General features: G+C 45.5%; 1 protein-coding gene across 3 annotated transcripts in view; it reads right to left on the reverse strand.

Annotated features, from left to right (window-relative positions):
* The window catches only part of CHD1 (chromodomain helicase DNA binding protein 1), a 110,679-nt gene extending 91,272 nt beyond the window's left edge, over positions 1–19,407 (reverse strand). The window contains exons 1-4 of one of the 3 annotated variants that reach the window (XM_073544779.1): positions 19,208–19,407; positions 7,791–7,949; positions 2,815–3,007; positions 2,528–2,659 (exon numbers count right to left, since the gene is read on the reverse strand). In XM_073544779.1, coding sequence (XP_073400880.1) covers positions 2,528–2,659; positions 2,815–3,007; positions 7,791–7,837 — 372 coding nt within the window. In that variant the 5' untranslated portion in view covers positions 7,838–7,949; positions 19,208–19,407. The remainder of the gene's footprint in view (positions 1–2,527; positions 2,660–2,814; positions 3,008–7,790; positions 7,950–19,207) is intronic. The other 2 variants (XM_073544699.1, XM_073544862.1) reach the window with 2 other exon arrangements.
* Positions 19,408–20,090: the final 683 nt, after the last annotated feature.

A 20,090-nucleotide genomic window follows, 5' to 3' on the forward strand; every position in this document is an offset into this window, starting at 1 on the left:
GAAATAATTTGCCGCTATGGTACACCAACTGTTCTATACAACAAGGCTATAGTCAACACGGTATATCTGCACATACAATAGTCAATAATATAATGTTATTTGTTTACACACCACCATATGAATAGTAGAACTTTATGTATGAGCACAGGATATACCTGTAACTATACAGACAATAAGGTGGCCTGCAATGTTAAAGTGCGTGTGCAGGGGGATGTGAATTTTATAATAGACCTGTGTTTACATATAGAACAACACAACATGATAGCAATTGCTGTCAGGGTACCCATACTAGCAAAATTTTGTAACAAAAGACCGATACCCTGGGCCCCATACCTATTACCTGGGTCTGCGCTGCCTCCACGAGTAGGATGCCAAGTGGCACGCTATCACTCCTGACCCCGAGGCGCGTTGAGGGCAGAGCAAAGTACTGCAGTGCGCAGGCGCCGGGAAAGGTCAAAGAGGCCCAGCCCCTTCACACTGCAGGAATTTGTTCTGCCCTCAACAGGGCAGATAAGTACGCCTGCGCAGGGGCGTGATGCCGGTGAGCCTGTGAAGCAAGCAGCAGGAAGATGGGAGGCGGCAGAACCGGACCTGCAACACCCATCGGACCGGACTGACCAGTCACCCCCCCCCCCCCCCCCGTTGAGTATAATAAAACTTATTTTTCTTCTCTTGCAGGTCAGATTGGGGGCTTATCTACAGCATTATAGAATGTTGTAGATAAGCACTGAAAGGCAGTGGCCGCATCTTATGTCGGCGAAACCTTGTGACAGGTTCCCTTTAAGGTCTGAAACCTATGTCAAAGTTATCAGAGCACACAAATCTCCAAGGATTACCAAACTTTTGCATTGGCCCATTTATCCGTTTTTTGTTTTGTTTTTTTTTCAATGTAAAAGATGAAAATATATTTTTTTGTTTTTTTTAGATATCACTTCATCTTCCTCTTTGCTTATCTGTTGACAATTATTTTTAACAGGGGTGCCCAAACTTTTACACACCACCATATGTATAAATAAAATAAAAATAGTTGTGCTAGGTTCAATTAAATCTTGAATGACTGTCGGAGAAATGCCATCATAAGAGCATTGCTTCTGTCCCATCGATATGCATCTTTCAAAATGATGTTAACAGGTGATACAGTCATGGCACATCCACAGGATAAATCATAAATGTATAGAGGATGTGAATACCACTAATCGGACCCGCATCTATCTCAAGAACGGAGTCATGGAGCACACTGCTTTTAATGCAAAGATGGTCCGAATTTACATGGAAATAAATGGGAATTCAGACCACCCCCTCCACTAAAAGTGGAGGCTCAATGGGTGGATGTCGGCCCAGTTTGTGGAAATCAAATCTACTATGAATTTATGGCTTTTTCTCTGGATATGCCAATAAACATGAGCTTCTTGTACATAGATCTGACAAGCACATGAGGCCTTTAAAGGGAACCTGTCAGCAGAAATAACACTATAAACCTGCAGATACAGTGTTAATCTGCAGGTTAATAGTGTTATTAACCTGTCCAGTGCCTGCACTTAGTTGACCGCTGCTGGGAGGAAATGAGCTTTATTCCCTCCGGCAGCGTTCTCTTTTCAGTCACAGGGGTGGCGCCAGGGCAGGTTCAATCACCGCTCTGAGTATACAGAGCTCCTGCAGTTACTGCGCCCCCGGCCCTTACAGACACTCTCTCTGAATTGGAGCTGGCTGTCCGTCAGTACCGGGGTCGCGGGTACAGATGTCTCAGAACAGTGACTGAACCAGCCCCAGCGCCGCCCCCATGACTGAATCCAGAACGCTGCCGGGAAGAATAAAGTTAATTTTCTCCAGGCACTGTCTGGGCAGGTTAATAATGCTATTAATCTGCAGATTGACCCAATATACGCAAGTTAATAGCATTTTTTTTCTGGTGACAGCTTCCCTTAAGGCTGGTTTCACATTAGCTTTTTTGCGCAGCGCATCGTGCACGTCCATGCGCATGCGTACTTATGTTTAACATGTGGGGTGCATGGACTTGCGTTTGCACGCGTTCGTATGCGTTTTAGTGCGCATGCGTTTTTTCAAGGTGTGCACCTAGGCACGCAAGACGCAACCTGTTGCATTTTTGGGTCCGCCGAAAGGCGTAAAAAAAAACGCATGCGCACGCTTGCGCACGGAATGCGACAAAATAACGCATTACAGTCTATGGGAATGGAGGTGTGCGCATGAACATGCGATCGGCTGCATTTTCATGCGCATGCGTTTTTGGCGTAAACGTGTAGACACTGGTTTTAACCCCTAGAGAAAAAATGCGCATAAAAAACGAATGCAAAACGCATGATGCGTTTTCTGCATGCGTTTCTATTGCGCACGGTGCGCTGCACAAATAAACGCTAATGTGACATTAGCCTTAAGCGATAAATCTACAGGCATGAGAGTTGCTTCAGCAACAAAAATAACATAAAAGGTATTCATGCAATTATCTAATTTGCACACAATAAAAATGTATACATTTTGAAAAATATAAAAAATAAAGTTATCAACATGCCTCATCTGAGCCGCTATTAGAAGATGCTGGTTGCCTCTGCTGCAGCTGCTGCTGTTGTTGTTGCTGTAGTTGCTGTTTTCTCAACATAGCAGATCTCTGCACAGCTAAAATGCTGGGATTCGATTTCCAGAACTGTAGAAGGAGCATGAAAAAGACAAAATATAAAACCCAAGTAATAATTAAGCTTAAAATGCATTTGTTGTGTAAAATAGTTGCAAAGTGTTACAGTGGCATGTGGTTAATGATATACATTATTACATGGCTTGGCAACATCACTGCAATATTACCTCTACTCCATCCATTCTCGGTGGCTTTGATTGCACAGCTTTTTTTCCTTTCGAGGTGTCAGACTCAGATTCTGATTGGCTCCCTGAATCTGATCCACTATCAGAGTCGCTGCTTCCAGACTGACTACTGCTTCCATCGCTGCTGCTCCCTGAACTGGAACCAGATCCTGAACCAGATTCATCATCTGATCGGCTATTGAGAAAAGAATATTCAGCTGAGATCTTCATTCAGTCAGAGAAATGGCAATTTCAAAGTGGAAGTAAACACAATTTTATCACATATCTAGCATAACCATAGAGAACACCAAGTATGGCCACAGAACAAGATTATGGCCTTTAACTCTTAAATTATTAAATCATAAGTGCTGGCTTGTTTTTTGCGTGACAAGTTGTACTTTTGAACACACCATGAAAGTCAAGTGATGCACCGGAAAGCGGGAAAAAAATTCCATGTGTGTTGAAATTGCAAAAAAAAAAAAAAAAAAAAAAAGTATAATTCCACAATGTTTTTTTTTTGTGGTTTCTTAGTTACAATGTTCACTATATTGAAAAATTGACCTGTCAATAGGATTCTTCAGGTCAGTAAGAGTACAGAGATACCAAACATGTAATTTTTTTATTAAAGTAGCAAAAAGGTTTGCTAGGGTATGTGCACACGTTGCGGATTGCTGTGCTGATTTTTCGGTGCGGAATCTGCTATTTTTGGCAGAATCCGCAGGTCAAAATCCACACATTTTTCCTGGGGATTTATTGCAGATTTGGCATGCGTTTTTACACCAGCGGATTCCTATAATGGAATCGGTGCAAAAACACTGCGGAATCTGCACAAATAATTGACATGCTGTGGAAAATAAACCGCTGCGTTTCCCGCGCTGATTTTTCCGCAGCATGTGCACAGCAGTTTTTATTTTCCATTGAATAACATTGTACTGTAAATCACTAGGAAATCTGCAGTGGATCCGCAGCAAATCCGCAACGTGTACACATACCCTTAAACTCTTGGGGGTTTTTTCTCCACTTTTTTTTTTTTTAATTCTTACTTTTTTACTTTATTCAAAGTGAACCAGTCAGCAGAAAAAAACAGCAATACCTGCAAACCTACATATATGGTAATCTGAAGGTTAATAGCATTACTAACCTGACAAGCACCCGCACTGAAGCGAGAAAGTGAACTTTAACCTCCCTGGCAGAGTCCAGGTTTCAGTCAAGGGAGCTGTAACCCGCCCCCGGCCCTGACTGATACCAGAGTCAATCAGTGGGGGGCATGGTTACAGTCACCGTTCTGTATACTCAGAGCAGTGACTGAATCCCAAACGCTGAGAAGGAGAATAAAGTTCATTTTCTCCCCGTTCCGTTCGGCTAAGTGAGGACGCCCGGCAGGTGAGTATTGCTATTTACCTGTAGGTTAATAACGTTTTTTTTTTCTAGTGATAGGTTTCCTTTAATATTCCCCTTAGGAGACTTGAACGTCCAATTGTCTGCGCTATACATAGCAGCGCTACTATGTATAACAGAAATCCCAATCTCCTATGAATGCCTGTATTCACAGAGGTATCATAATGACAGGCAAGGGGATCTTCAGCTGACTCCCGGCTGTGATGACAACCCATCGATGTGCCCTGAGATCCCGTGACTGGGGCGCCATTGGGCGAGATGACGAGATTCCATCTGATGCATGTTAAATCCCGCTGTCAGTAACTGACAGTGGGATTTAACAGGTTAACAGCGGCGGGAGCAGCACAGCTCCATCTGCAGATGCTGAAGGCCCATGATGACTGACTAAATTAGTCCTCATGTGCGGGGAAAGATGTGGGCTCGGCATGTGAGCCTGCAAAAAAGAAAGGGACACGACCTTTGGAGTAAATATATGTCAAAGGTCGTGAAGGGATTATCCAGGACTATTTTACGGTAGATAAGGATGCACATTACGCCGGGTAAAAATCAGGTGCTCAGATAGGATATCACTCCTAAGTCAAATAAAAATTGGAACCTGGCACTCTTTCAGAATTGTGGAGTATACTTATTTAGTGAAGCAATCCCAAACAAAAGTAACATTTCGATCGTGAACATCAACGTTCATCAGACGGATAACTCTAGAGCAGACCTGGGAAAAGTGCGGCACTGTGCCTGCCCGTTCGCTGTCTCCATCTGATGGAAATTTCATTCTCCAGCAGGACTGGGCACCTGTCCACACTGCCAAAAGTACCAATACCTGGTTTACAAACAACAGGTATCACTGTGCATGATTGGCCAGCAAACTCACCTGACCTTAACCCCATAGAGAATCTATGGGGTATTGTCAAGAGGAAGATGAGAGACACCAGACCCAACAAAGCAGACAAGCTGAAGGCTGCGATCAAAGCAACCTGGGCTTCCATAACACCTCAGCAGTGCCACAGGCAGATTGCCTCCAGGCCACGCCACATTGATGCAGTAATTGATGCAAAAGGAGCCCTGACCAAGTATTGCGTGCATTTACTGAACATACATTTCAGATTTTAACAGCATTTATCAAGCTGGTGTTATAAAGTATTCTAATTTACTGAGATAATGACCTTTGGGTTTTCATTGGCTGTAAGCCATAATCATCAACAATTAGGCTGGGTTCACACGTAGCGGAACTCTCGCGGAAATTACCACGAGAATTCCGGAATTCCATTCCGTGGGAAAATCGCATTTTAAATTCCCGCGATTTTCCCACGGAAAAAAATAGCATTTTTCAAGCGTAATTAGCTTGCAGAATTGCTAGCGTTTTCCAAGCGATCTGGAGCATCACTTGGAGAACTTATTGACAGGTTGGTCACACTCGTCAAACATAGTGTTTGACGAGTGTGACCAACTTTTTACTATTGAGGCCGCCTATGTGGCATCAATAGTAAAAGATAGAATGTAAAAAATAATAAAAAAATATTGTTATTCTCACCTTCCGACATCCCGCGCAGCCTTCCCGCCTCTCTCCACGCTCCCGGTCCCAGTAATCCTCTGCGACAATTACCGTGATGACGTCTGTTCTCGCGGGATCGCGACGTCTCGCGGTCATTCGCTATGATGTCGTGCAAATGACCGCGAGACTTCGCGATCCCGCGAGAACGGACGTCATCGCTCGCAAAGGCTTACTGGGACCGGGAGTGTGGAGAGAGGCAGGAAGGCTGCGCGGGACGTCGGAAGGTGAGAATAACAATATTTTTTATTTTAAATTCTATTTTTTACAGGGATATGGCACCCAAAGCCCAGGGGACAGACTCCTCTCCTCTGGACCGTGGGTACCATCCGCAAATGTTCTGCTTACTTTTCGCATGGTGTGCACAGCCACATGCGGAAAATAAGCAGAACAATGCATTCCTACGGGTGCGGGATCGCCGCGATTCCGCGAAATTAATGAGCATACTGCGTTTTTTTACCGCGAAGCGATTCCGCCGCAGTAAAAACCACAGCATTGCGGAATCCCATAGGAATGCATGGGATGCTTATTTTTCACATTTTCGCGGCAAAATCGTGCGGTTAAAACCACCGCGGAAACGTGAAAAAAAAGCCATGTGTGAACTCAGCCTAACACAAATAAACACTTCAAATAGATCACTCTGTTTGTAATGACTCTATATAATATATGAGTTTCACTTTTTGTATTGAATAATTGAAATAAATTAACTTTTTGGTGATATTCTAATTTTGTGAGAAGCACCTGTACAAGCTGACATGGGCTAAACCGGCACACAGAAAGTAGTTTCCAGGAAGAATTATATCCATTTAACACAAATATATGTGATTTTGAAAGGCCTTGGACATCCTCCAACTACTGATATTAACATTTCCTTATAATATACTTAGCTTTCCATACTTCCATTGACCCCACTGTTTGGAAAGCTCCTGTGAAATGAGACTCGATGACTGCAGCGACCAGTACCCATCTTCCTTGATGACAGTGGATGACAGTCCGCGGCAGCTTCAGTCATGTAATAAGTCCACTCCACGGAGTACATATCACCAAGCAGCTTTCTAACCAAAAAGAGGTAGGCGTCTAAGACAGATGGTGGGAAGGCAGACTATGTATGAAGATATACATTATGTAACAAACTAAAATCTCTTTGAATTTCAGCATCTTTGTCCTTAAAGAGAATGCTTTTCTTTTTAATAGATCACTAGAAATGTGCAAATGTTGCAAGGCAAAAAAAAAAATGTAATATGGATACCTGACAATTCTGTTTTTTTAATGGTATGTCTACATGATCAGTAAACATTGCGGGTTGGACACTGTGTACTTGTGCAGAGTCCAACCCGCAGTGTCCAGATGATACAGCATAGAGGATGGGATTTTAAGAAATCCCATGCCCACAATGCGTCCAGAGACGCCCGAGGAGACAGACATGTAGCGCGTCTCTCCAGACTGCAGCATGTCTATTTTATGGAGACGTGAATCTCTGCAAGATAAAATTTCACCCGTACCATGTATTGGACGCAGTGAATCCGTACAGTTCAATGAACACATGCGGATTCACCTGCGTTCAATAGCAGTCAGCGCTTTGGATGAAGCGGACATGTGCTGCGTCCAAAGTGCTGCCAATTCCTGATCGTATGCACATACCCTATGATTTGTCCACTTGTAAAAATAAAAATCCCCTATGCTCACCTACCATACTGACACCATTGCAGCAATGTCAGTGACAGGTATCCCGAGTTCCACGTGAGCGCTGCCTGCAATCAGCCGCCAACGCAGTGTTAACGCATCCCCAGTGGAGGTTCGTCCAAAGGAAGTGAAAGCACAGAAGCTCGATGGCAGCAGCAGACATGTTGCAGGGCTCACAAGGCATAATATCTGTCAAGCCTCAGGAGAGGAAACGGACATCGCTGGTACAGCGCCAGTATGAGAGGAGAGCATTAGGTATTTTTATTTTACAACAGAACATAGTATGTAGGATGGAGTTGTACTAGTAGTAGACAACCGCCTTAATAATGTCTGTGTATAAAGTAAATCTCACCTTGAATTTCCACTGCTATTGCTTTCGTCATCACTTTGCCCATTCATTGTCAAACGTTGACAGATTTAAAACAAATATGTACAACTGAAGATGAGGAGCTGGATATTAATACTTCCACATTAAGCTTCTTCCTTTTAAAAAATACTGAGGAAATTCAATCTGAAAAGAAAAAAAAGTAAAATTAATAAGTGACTGTAAACCATAAAATAAGCTGCAACATACAATGCAGTGCACCTGGTGGGAAACATTTATCCAGCTAAATCAAGATATGCTGTGGATAGGTGACAACTTGCTGAATGGAGGCTGTCCCACCATTGGAACCTGCACCAATCATCAGATTGGGGAAATGTTAAACTCTTTACAAGACAGCACGGGAGGTTGAATATTTGACTGTAGCTCCACTCACATGTGGATAAAATTCCCCCGTTCTGCCAATTGGTGCAGATGACAGCAGTCGGGACTCCCACCAATCAACAAGTTATTACCAGGATAACTTATTTTCACTCGACAATCCTTTTAATTAAATCAGATCAGAGGAAAAAAAATTAAATATCAAAGGCTTTAGATAAAATTACAAAATCCTTAGGAAGCCAAGCTGAAGAACAATCAATCTTCAAGCGATTTGCCTTTTGAATCTAAGATAACTAAGTCATACTCGCCACATTCTGTGGTCTCACAGGTATGGAAGAGAATGGGGCAGAAAGGGATGGCAAGACGAAGAGTGTGGCTCTGTAATACGCAGGGGCAGACATTTTGTGTGATGCAATATGTTGTACTGGTGAACCATATGGGGAGACCAGCAGTACACCAGCCATATACGAGTTTATTTCACAGAGTAACAAAAAAGCCCCACAGAAGACTATGGGAGCCATACTGCAGATCTATACAATTCAAGACGTCGTATGGCGTGCCACCATGCAATGAAGTGCAGTCTTCATATTGCTCACAAGCAGATTAATGGAGACACCTATGAGGTTCTACCAAAGGGGTGTATTTGTGTCTCTTGGGCCATATTAAGGAATGAGTTGTACAGATCAATAACGGATTCACAAAACAGTATATATATTGTGGAAGTGAAAACTAGTCTGGATCCAAAAATATCCATTCAGATCACAACTTGCACTCTTCTGCAGTAGCTTGGAAAGAAGGCAGAGAGCTCATTGGGTAATATGGGAAACGCTTTCATTTGTTCGGCTGGGGTTCAGTCAGAACCCCCAAAAATATGGTTTGTCACATCCAGTGAATGTCTGAAAAAGAGAAATACCGCCAGATTGTGTGTGGCAGAAGTGACTGTCGGCTTCATTAGGATTACAGTTTGGGGACATAGAGCTTGGTGAAGAGCACTGTATATAAATGTGAAAAAAGCCTTAAAGGGGATTCCCACTACTCGGACAACCCCTTCTCAATTATTATGGAGGGGACAGTGAAGCGACCACTGACTGACTGCAAGGCTTAAGAGACAAAGATGTCAATGTCGCCAGTGCCAGCACCTGAGGCGAGTATAGCCGATTTTATTTTGTAAGGGGAACATTGTGATTAAGCGCACCATACAAAGCTGCAATTTGCCTTAGGTCGCACTGAAGATGCAAAGGTACACGCTGCGAGGTACTGCCATCATCTACTCCTTCTCAAACAGTAAGAGAGCGCAAACCATTCAGTCTCATCATTCATTCTATAAATGTACGGGACAGGTCAATCTCAGAAGGAATAGTTTTGCAGTTACAGGACTTGAAGAGCAAGTCCCTTAACCCCTTCCTGACATCCGACGTACTATCCCGTCCACGGTATCCGGGCCCGTATGACCGTGGACGGGATAGTACGTCTACCGCGATCAGCGGGGCCCACGTGGTGAGCGCCGCTGATCGCGGCCGGGTGTCAGCTGATTATCACAGCTGACACCCGGCACTATGTGTCAGGGGCGGTCACGGACCGCCCCCGACACGTTAACCCCTTGCACACCGCGATCAAACATGATCGCGGTGTACCGGGAGTTAAAGGGAAGCATCGGCAGGGAGGGGGCTCCCTCCGTGCTTCCCTGAGCCCCCCACGGCAGCGCAATGTGCAGCGCTGCTGCGGGGGGCTCCTATCCTCCAGGCCCCCTGATCCAAGATGGCGACGGGGGCCTTCGGGGACCTGAGGAAGCTGGCTTCCTCAGTGCCTGCAAAGCGCAGGCAAGAGGAAGTCTGCTTCAATGCCTGTGACAGACTGCTGATCTGTCACAGTGATCTGTGATGTGACAGATCAGCGATCTGTCACAGGACAGTGATGTCCCACCTGGGACTATGTAATAAAGTAAAAAAAAAAATTAAAAAAAAATTTAAAAATAAATTTAAAAAAAAAAAATCGCCAAATAAATTAGAAAAAAAAAAAAAATATTCCCTCAATAAATCCATTTTTTGGAAATAAAAAAAACAAACAATAAAAGTACACATATTAGGTATCGCCGCGTCCGTAATGACCCGCCCTATAAAACTGTCCCATTAGTTAACCCTTTTAGCGAACCCCTTAAAAAATAAAAAACGAAGCAAAAAATAATGATTTATTATCATACCGCCAAACAAAAAGTGTAATAACGCGCGATCAAAAAGACGCATATAAATATTCATGGTACCGCTGAAAAAGTCATCTTGTCCCGCAAAAAACGAGCCACCACACAGCATCATCAGCGAAAAAATAAAAAAGTTATAGCTCACAGAATAAAGCGATGCAAAAATAATTATTTTTTATATAAAATAGTTTTCATTGCATAAAACCGACAAAAACATAAAAAAACGACCTAAATGAGGTATCGCTGTAACCGTACTGACCCGAAGAATAAAACCGCTTTATCAATTTTACCGCACGCGGAACGGTGTAAACGCACCCCCCCAAAAGAAAATCATGAAACGCTGGTTTTTGTTCATTCTGTGTCCCAAAAATAGGAATAAAAAGCGATCAAAAAATGTCACGTGCCCGAAAATGGTACCGATAAGAACGTCAACTCGTCCCGCAAAAAATAAGACCTCACATGACTCAGTGGGTCAAAATACGGAAAAATTATAGCTCTCAAAATGTGGTGATGCAAAAACTATTTTACAATAAAAAGCGTCTTTTAGCGTGTGACAGCCGCCAAACATAAAAACCGCCATAAATAGTAAGTCAAACCCCCCGTTATCACCCCCTTAGTTAGGGAAAAATAATAAAACTAAAAAAAAAGGATTTATCTCCATTTTCCCGTTAGGGTAAGGCTGTGTGCACACGCTGCGGATTAGGTGCGGATTCATCCGCGCGGATTTTGTAAAATCCGCAGGTGAAACCGCAGGTCAAAAGACCTGCGGTTTTACCTGCGGATTGCTCTGCGGTTTTGTCCTGCGGTTTTTCATCTCCTCAATAGAGGAGATGGCAAACCGCAGGAGAATCCGCAGAAAGAATTGACATGTCAATTCTTTCTGCGGATTGAAAACCGCAGATAATCCGCGCGGAAAATTCCGCACCGTCTGCACTGCGGTTTTTGATTCCCATAGGGAATCATGGTACTGGGGTCCGCAGCAGCCGGAACCGCAGCAAAATCCGCAGCGTGTGCACACAGCGCTAGGGTTAGGGTTAGGGCTAGGGTTAGGGCTCACATTAGGGTTGTGTTGGGGTTAGGGTTGGAGTTATAATTGGGGGTTTCCACTGTTTGGGCACATCAGGGGCTCTCCAAATGCAACATGGCGTCTGATCTCAATTCCAGCCAATTCTGAGTTGAAAAAGTCAAATGGTGCTCCTTCCCTTCCAAGCTCTGCCATGCGCCCAAACAGTGTTTTACCCCACATGTAGGGTATCAGCCTACTCAGGACAAATTGCAAAACAATTTTTGGGGTCCAATTTCTCCTGTTACCCTTAGGAAAATAAAAAATTGGGGGCAAAAATATCATTTTTGTATAAAAAAAATGATTTTTTTATTTTCACGTCCGAGTGTTATAAACTTCTGTGAAGCACTTGGGGGTTCAAAGTGCTCACCACACATCTAGATAAGTTCCGTGGGGGGTCTAGTGTCCAAAATGGGGTCACTTGTGGGGAGTTTCAATAGTTTAGGTACATCAGGGGCTCTCCAAACGCACATGACACCCGCAGACCATTCCATCAAAGTCTGCATTCCAAAATGTCACTGCTTCCCTTCCGAGCCCCGACGTGTGTCCATACAGTAGTTTTCTCCCACATATGGGGTGTCAGCGTACTCAGGCCAAATTGGACAACAACTTTTGGGGTCCAATTTCTCCTGTTACCCTTGGGAAAATGAAAAAATTGGGGACTAATTGATCATGTTTCTGGAAAAAATACGATTTTTTTATTTTCATGCCCTGGCATTTTAAACTTCTGTGAAGCCCTTGGGGGTTCAAAGTGCTCACCTCACATCTAGATAAGTTCCTTAGTGGGTCTAGTTTTCAAAATGGGGTCATTTGTGGGGGGTTTCCACTGTTTAGGTACATTAGGGGCTCTCCAAAGGCAACATGACACCCGCAGACCATTCCATCAAAGTCTGCATTCCAAAACGTCACTACTTCCCTTCCGAGCCCCGACGTGTGCCCATACAGTAGTTTTCTCCCACATATGGGGTATCAGCATACTCAGGACAAATTGGACAACAACTTTTGGGGTCCAATTTCTCCTGGTACCCTTGGGAAAATAAAAAAATGGTGACTAAAAGATCATGTTTGTGGAAAAAATACGAATTATTTATTTTCACGCCCGGGCATTATAAACTTCTGTGAAGCACTGGGGGGGTCAAAGTGCTCACCACACATCTAGATAAGTTCCTTGGGGGGTCTAGTTTCCAAAATGGTGTCATTTGTGGGGGGTTTCCACTGTTTTGGTACATCAGGAGTTTTCCAAACGCGACATGGTGTCCGATCTCAATTCCAGCCAAAAACGTCAAATGGCGCTGCTTCCCTTCCGAGCTCTGCCATGCGCCCAAATAGTGGTTTACCCCCACATGTGGGGTATCAGCGTACTCAGGACAAATTGCACAATAACTTTTAGTGTCCTGTTACCCTTGGAAAAATAAGAATTGAGGGTGAAAAGATCATTTTTGTGGAAAAAATATGATTTTTTAATTGTATGGCTTTATGTTATAAACTTCTGTGAAGCCCATGGGGGTTCAAAGTTCTCACCACACATCTAGATAAGTTCCTTAGGGGGTCTAGTTTCCAAAATGGTGTCATTTGTGGGGGATTTCCACTGTTTTGGTACATCAGGGGTTTTCCAAACGCGACATGGTGTCCGATCTCAATTCCAGCCAAAAACGTCAAATGGCACTGCTTCCCTTCCGAGCTCTGCCATGCGCCCAAATAGTGGTTTACCCCCACATGTGGGGTATCAGCGTACTCAGGACAAATTGCACAATAACTTTTAGGGTCCTGTTACCCTTGGGAAAATAAAAATTGGGGTGAAAAGATCATTTTTGTGGAAAAAATATGATTTTTTAATTGTACCGCTGTACGTTATAAACTTCTGTAAAGCCCTTGTGGGTTCAAAGTTCTCACCACATATCTAGATAAGTTCCTTGGGGGGTCTAGTTTCCAAAATGGGGTCACTTGTAGGGGGTTTCCACTGTTTAGGTACATCAGGGACTCTCCAAACATGACATGGCGTCCGATCTGAATTCCAGCCAATTTTGCATTGAAAAAGTCAAACGGCGCTCCTTCCATTCTGAGCTCTGCCATGCGCCGAAACAGTCGTTCCCCCCCACAAATCAGGTATCAGCGTACTCAGGACAAATTGCACAATTACTTTTGCAGTCCAATTTCTCCTGTTACCCTTGGTAAAATAAAAAAAATTGAACCTGAAGTATTTTTTTTGTGAAAAAAAGTTAGATGTTCATTTCTTTTTAAATATTCAAAAAAATTCCTGTGACGCACCTAATGGGTTAATAAACTTCTTGAATGTGGTTTTGAGCACCTTAAGGGGTTCAGTTTTTAGAATGGTGTCACTTTTGGGTATTTTCTATCATATAGACCCCTCAAAGTGGCTTCAAATGTGATGTGGTCCTAAAAATAAAATGGTGTTGTAAAAATGAGAAATCGCTGGTCAACTTTTAACCCTTACAACTTCCTAACAAAAAAAAATTTTGGTTCCAAAATTGTGCTGATGTAAAGTAAACATGTGGGAAATGTTACTTATCAAGTTTTTTGTGTGCCGTATCTCTGTGATTTAAGGGCATAAAAATTCAAAGTTGGAAAATTGCGAAATTTTCAAAATTTTTGCCAAATTTCCATTTTTTTCACAAATAAACGCAAGTTATTTGAATGAAATTTTACCACTAACATGAAGTACAATATGTCACGAGAAAACAATGTCAGAATCACCGGGATCAATGGAAGCGTTCCAGAGTTATGACCTCATAAAGGTACAGTGGTTAGAATTGTAAAAATTGGCCCGGTCATGAACGTGCAAACCACCCTTGGGGGTGAAGGGGTTAATCAGTAGCACAGCGCTGTCCTGTATATCAGGTACATGGGCAAACACCAAGAGCATCATTAGGTGACAGACCGTGCATGACATGCAAATACACAAGATTCATTTCCTGATTTACAAGACAGCAAAAAGAAAAACCTCATTTGTAGTAATGACAGTTCTCTCAGGGTTTCACGAGCTATATATAAACCTCAAAAGAACTGTCATTACCATAAACTAATAAAAGTAGTAAATTGCATCTTCCTGATCCCAGGACACCCAGTCGCTATCCTTCTGGCTTCACAGATGATGTTGGCACAGACCTGTGACCCCATCAGCCAATCACTGGCTGTAGCAAAAATCTGCCAACTCCACTGGAGGTCACTGATGTGGCAAGTGAGACGTTCCAGAGGTCAGATGACAGCACTGACATGTCACTGGAGGAAAAAAAAAACGAAACATGAGGGGGACCCAGGAAGAATTGGCATAGGAGGAGTGGAAAATTGGTGAGGCAAAAAATAGTCTTATTAAATTATAAGTAATAATAACATACCAAATTTAAAAAAAAAAAAAAGTTAGGTGGCTGAGCAACACCTTAAAAGGAGACCTGCCAGTCAATTCATGCTGCCCAAAACACAGATCAGACACTGATGGATTGCAGACAGGTATATTTTTTCTGACACGGCACATTGTTGCAGGGGAGTCATGGTTTGAAAAGCCTGCCAGGGACTATAGGGAGAGACCCGACTTTTCCGGTGAAGCCCCTGCACGGCTTTTACCAGCACCGCTGTGGCTGATCACCAGGTCTTTCCCTATGTACACACACGAGAGACACATCACTCAATCTAGGCTCCCTGTGGCACGGTGAAGCGTTTAAGATAACAACATACCGGAGTGCAATGGTGCAGCCAGGCTCGGACTCATGATACCCTTGGTTTGGACAGTTTGAGTCAACTGGCAGATTCCCTTTAAGCTCGCCATAGATATGAGCTGACGTTAAGATTAAGGCCTGTTTCACACATCCGTTTTTGACCATCAGTCAAAGTCCGCCATTTTGGAGAAAAAACGGATCCGCCATTATTCTTGGCGGATCCGTTTTTTTCCCCATTGACTAGCATTATTGGCGGATTTTGACTGATGGTCGTCCGTTGCATCCGCATGTCAGCGGATCCGCCAAGATTTTGGTGTCCGCTGACATGACCGGACGGACCCTGCAACGTTTTTTCGGGCCGCGGATCCGCCATGTAGTGATTTAACCCCCAATTCTGTCTGGCTGCCGGTAGAAAAATCTCTCTTTTCCATGGTCACCGCAGCTCCACACTTCCCACGATGATGGCATCCATGCTCCCCACATCGCGCGATCGCTCCACACATCCCGCGATAATGACCGCTCACTTCCCGCAATGTCTGCTCCCCACATCGCGCGATAATCCCCAGGTTATCCCTCCCGCGATCCATCACACCTGCTCATGTCCCCTGGTCCCGGCTCCCGCGAGATCTCAGCCCCGCCATTACTCCCACCCCGACTCCCGTGAGATCTCGGCAGCGACATGGAGAACACTACATCACCGGTATTTTTTTTTTTAACCAGGCACGGTTCTTTTAAATTTGCAAGATCGGCGGATCCGTACATCCGCCGATCCGCTGGCACACGTTTGTCAGTCCGCCTGCGGATCCGTTTTCCGCTATTTTGGCGGATTTGGACTGACAGAAAAAACTGATGTGTGAAACAGGCCTAACAGGCAACTACAAATAGTCAATCTGACCATCAGACTCCTTCATTTGCCCCCTTCTCTGCACATATCACTGTACACCATAAATGTCACAACATTTCACCACCGTGGCAGCACAGTAAGACCCTGACGACTAAGGGAAATCACACAGACACTGCCAGAGCTGTCACCCTGGACCATTCACCATCACTACGACTGCCCTTGTTTTATCAGTATATAAGACCGCTGGGCCATCTCTCACTAATAGCTCCACCAGTGCTCTGTAAACCTGTATACTTACTGCCTAAAATGGTGCAGATTCTCCAAACTAAGTGCTGTGGCGCTGACGGTCAAGTGTCATGAAAATCTATGTCAGAGGTTACATCACTGAAATTGGAGGACCGGCGCTGTTCTAGGAGATAAGTATAGTCTATATTTTATGCCACATTGTATACTTGCCCCCAAACCGGCGCCATTCATCCAATCTTAATTATTTGGTCCCTAACCACTGCAGGCAATCAACGATCTCCCTTACAAAATAGGAGACACTGCCCTGAAACGGAAGGAAGGGTGCTGGCCTAGGAAGTATCCAGGTAATTTTACTTTATGTGCCCAATAAGAGCCAAAAATAAAAGGCTGGCCAGTGGTAGCTTAAGAACATCGTGGCAACATTTTGCAGGGTGAATGCTGGATATAACAGACCCCCAAGGAAGAGAGAAGTACAATGTACAGAACCACCCCGTTATTACAGGCTCCAGAACAGCAAAGAGGAGAGTATAATGTACAGCATCACCCCGTTATTACAGGCTCCAGAACAGCAAAGAGGAGAGTATAATGTACAGCATCACCCCGTTATTACAGGCTCCAGAACAGCAAAGAGGAGAGTATAATGTACAGCATCACCCCGTTATTACAGGCTCCAGGACAGCAAAAGCAAGAGTATAATGTACAGTATCACCCCGTTATTACAGTCTCCTGTACGGCAGAGAGGGGAGTATAATGTACAGCATCACCCCGTTATTACAGGCTCCTGTACGGCAGAGAAGAGTATAATGTACAGCATCACCCCGTTATTACAGGCTCCTGTACAGCAGAGAGGAGAGTTTAATGTACAGCATCAACACGTTATTACAGGCTCCTGTACAACAGAGGAGAGTATAATGTACAGCATCATCCGGTTATTACAGGCTCCTGTACAGCAGAGAGGGGAGTATAATGTACGGCATCACCCCGTTATTACAGGCTCCTGTACAGCAGAGAGGAGTATAATGTACAGTATCACCCAGTTATTACAGGCTCCTGCACGGCAGAAAGGAGTATAATGTACAGTATCACCCAGTTATTACAGGCTCCTGTACGGCAGAGAGGAGAGTATAATGTACAGCATCACCCCGTTATTACAGGCTCCTGTACAGCAGATAGGAGAGTATAATGTACAGCATCACCCCGTTATTACAGGCTCCTGTACGGCAGAGAGGAGAGTATAATGTACAGCATCACCCCGTTATTACAGGCTCCTGGAGAGCAGAGAGGAGTGTATAATGTACAGTTTCACCCCGTTATTACAGTCTCCTGGAGAGCAGAGAGGAGTGTATAATGTACAGTATCACCCCGTTATTACAGGCTCCTGTACGGCAGAGAGGAGTGTATAATGTACAGCATCACCCCGTTATTACAGTCTCCTGTACGACAGAGAGGAGAGTATAATGTACAGCATCACCCAGTTATTACAGGCTCCTGTACGACAGAGAGGAGAGTATAATGTACAGCATCACCCTGTTATTACAGGCTCCTGTACGGCAGAGAGGAGAGTATAATGTACAGCATCACCCTGTTATTACAGGCTCTTGTACGACAGAGAGGAGAGTATAATGTACAGCATCATCCCGTTATTACAGGCTCCTGTACGACAGAGAGGAGAGTATAATGTACAGCATCACCCCGTTATTACAGGCTCCTGTACAGCACAGAGGAGAGTATAATGTACAGCATCACCCCGTTATTATAGGCTCCTGTACAGCACAGAGGAGAGTATAATGTACAGCATCACCCCGTTATTACAGGCTCCTGTACAGCAGAGAGGAGAGTATAATGTACAGCATCACCCCATTATTACAGGCTCCTGTACGACAGAGAGGAGAGTATAATGTACAGCATCATCCCGTTATTACAGGCTCCTGTACGACAGAGAGGAGAGTATAATGTACAGCATCACCCCGTTATTACAGGCTCCTGTACAGCACAGAGGAGAGTATAATGTACAGCATCACCCCGTTATTATAGGCTCCTGTACAGCACAGAGGAGAGTATAATGTACAGCATCACCCCGTTATTACAGGCTCCTGTACAGCAGAGAGGAGAGTATAATGTACAGCATCACCCTGTTATTACAGGCTCCTGTACGACAGAGAGAGTATAATGTACAGCATCACCCCGTTATTACAGGCTCCTGTACAGCAGAGAGGAGAGTATAATGTACAGCATCACCCCGTTATTACAGGCTCCTGTACAGCAGAGAGGAGAGTATAATGTACAGCATCACCCCGTTATTACAGGCTCCTGTACAGCAGAGAGGAGAGTATAATGTACAGCATCACCCCGTTATTACAGGCTCCTGTACGGCAGAGAGGAGAGTATAATGTACTATTATCGCAATAAGGCCAGCAGCAGTGAGGAGCTTGGCCTGTACTATCACGACATTCCCGGCAGCAGTGAGGAGCTTCGCCTGTACTATCACGACATTCCCGGCAGCAGTGAGGAGCTTCGCCTGTACTATCACGACATTCCCGGCAGCAGTGAGGAGCTTCGCCTGTACTATCACTACATTCCCGGCAGCAGTGAGGAGCTTCGCCTGTACTATCACGACATTCCCGGCAGCAGTGAGGAGCTTCGCCTGTACTATCACGACATTCCCGGCAGCAGTGAGGAGCTTGGCCTGTGCTATCGCGACTTTCCCGTCAGCAGCGGTCACAGCGCCGCTCACACGTAACATGGCTGTGTTCACACGATTGCTCAACCCCGCGGCCGGCAGCCCAGCACCTCAGGCCCCAGCAGTGGAGCCGCCCGCATTCCTGCGCCCTGGGTTAGTCCCTCACCGCGGCCTGCTCCCCTCCTCCCGCCGCGTTCTCTCCAGTCACTGCCCGTCCCGGGCGCACACAGGCCGCTACGCGCTGCCCCGAGGCCTGGGCCTCCTTCCGGCTCCGACTCTCCCTCCAATCCCCGCTCAAGGAGAGTTATCGTCTTTGTTTACAGGACGCGGCGGCCGCACAGCCACTCTCGGCCGAGTCTCACCGGAGCGCGGCGACAGCTGAGGTTACCGCGGCTCACACGCCTCTTCCCGGCCGCCTTCTCCTTATCTCCTGGCAGCCGCCATGTCGCCGCCGAGCTCCTCCGAAACTCACGATGGATGGAAACCCCAGGCGTGACGTCACGGGAGCGCTGCAGGGCGCGTAGCTCGGGCCGTAGAATCACACGAAAACCGCTGACTCCGCCCCGCACTCGGCAACAGCGTGTTCGTCGTCACCCGGGAGGCGTGGCTAGCCTGAGATTCTAGGTGAGAGCGGAGGAGAGGCGGAGTTACTAAGGGGCGTGTACACACGAGGCGAATCCTAGACAGTGGCGGCTGGGAGTGACGTCAGCGGCGTAGTTCCGGCGGCTGCGCACTGCTGCGTAACAGGAAGCTGTGCCTGGATGGAGCTGCTCAGCCGCCGAGTCTCCGGCAGGAAGTTCATTGCCGTTGGCGCAGCTGTCGAGCAATGTGTGTTGTAGCTTGTGTCTGTGAGGCGGAAGTGCAGGAGGGTGGCGGGCGCTCAGCTGCACGGCCAGGAGAGGCTGCTGTGAGGAGGCACTTGTGGAGTGTCCCCACGGGGGAGCGCAGCACGGAGGCTTCTGGTCACGGGCAATACCGACTAGGTGACAGCGTGAGACCATTGGGGCATACCAAGATCCCAGGGGCCGCTCCGTGTGACTGGGCGGCAATAACGCATGTTACATGGTTGTGCGGGCCCCACTGTGGTAATGGTACCCGCCGGCTCTCTGGACCACATGTTGGGATTTGCTCTTTTGGTCAATGGCCGCCTGGTCTTATCCGGCGATCAATAAGGCTGCTTTTACACTTACCGTATTTTTGCAGCCCCAATGGCTTTCTATGGGCCCCCAAAAATTCAGTGGTGTG

This window comes from Dendrobates tinctorius, unplaced genomic scaffold, assembly GCF_039654945.1.
Source record: "Dendrobates tinctorius isolate UK_male_01 unplaced genomic scaffold, ASM3965494v1 ptg000003l, whole genome shotgun sequence".
Classification (NCBI taxonomy): Eukaryota; Metazoa; Chordata; class Amphibia; order Anura; family Dendrobatidae; genus Dendrobates; species Dendrobates tinctorius.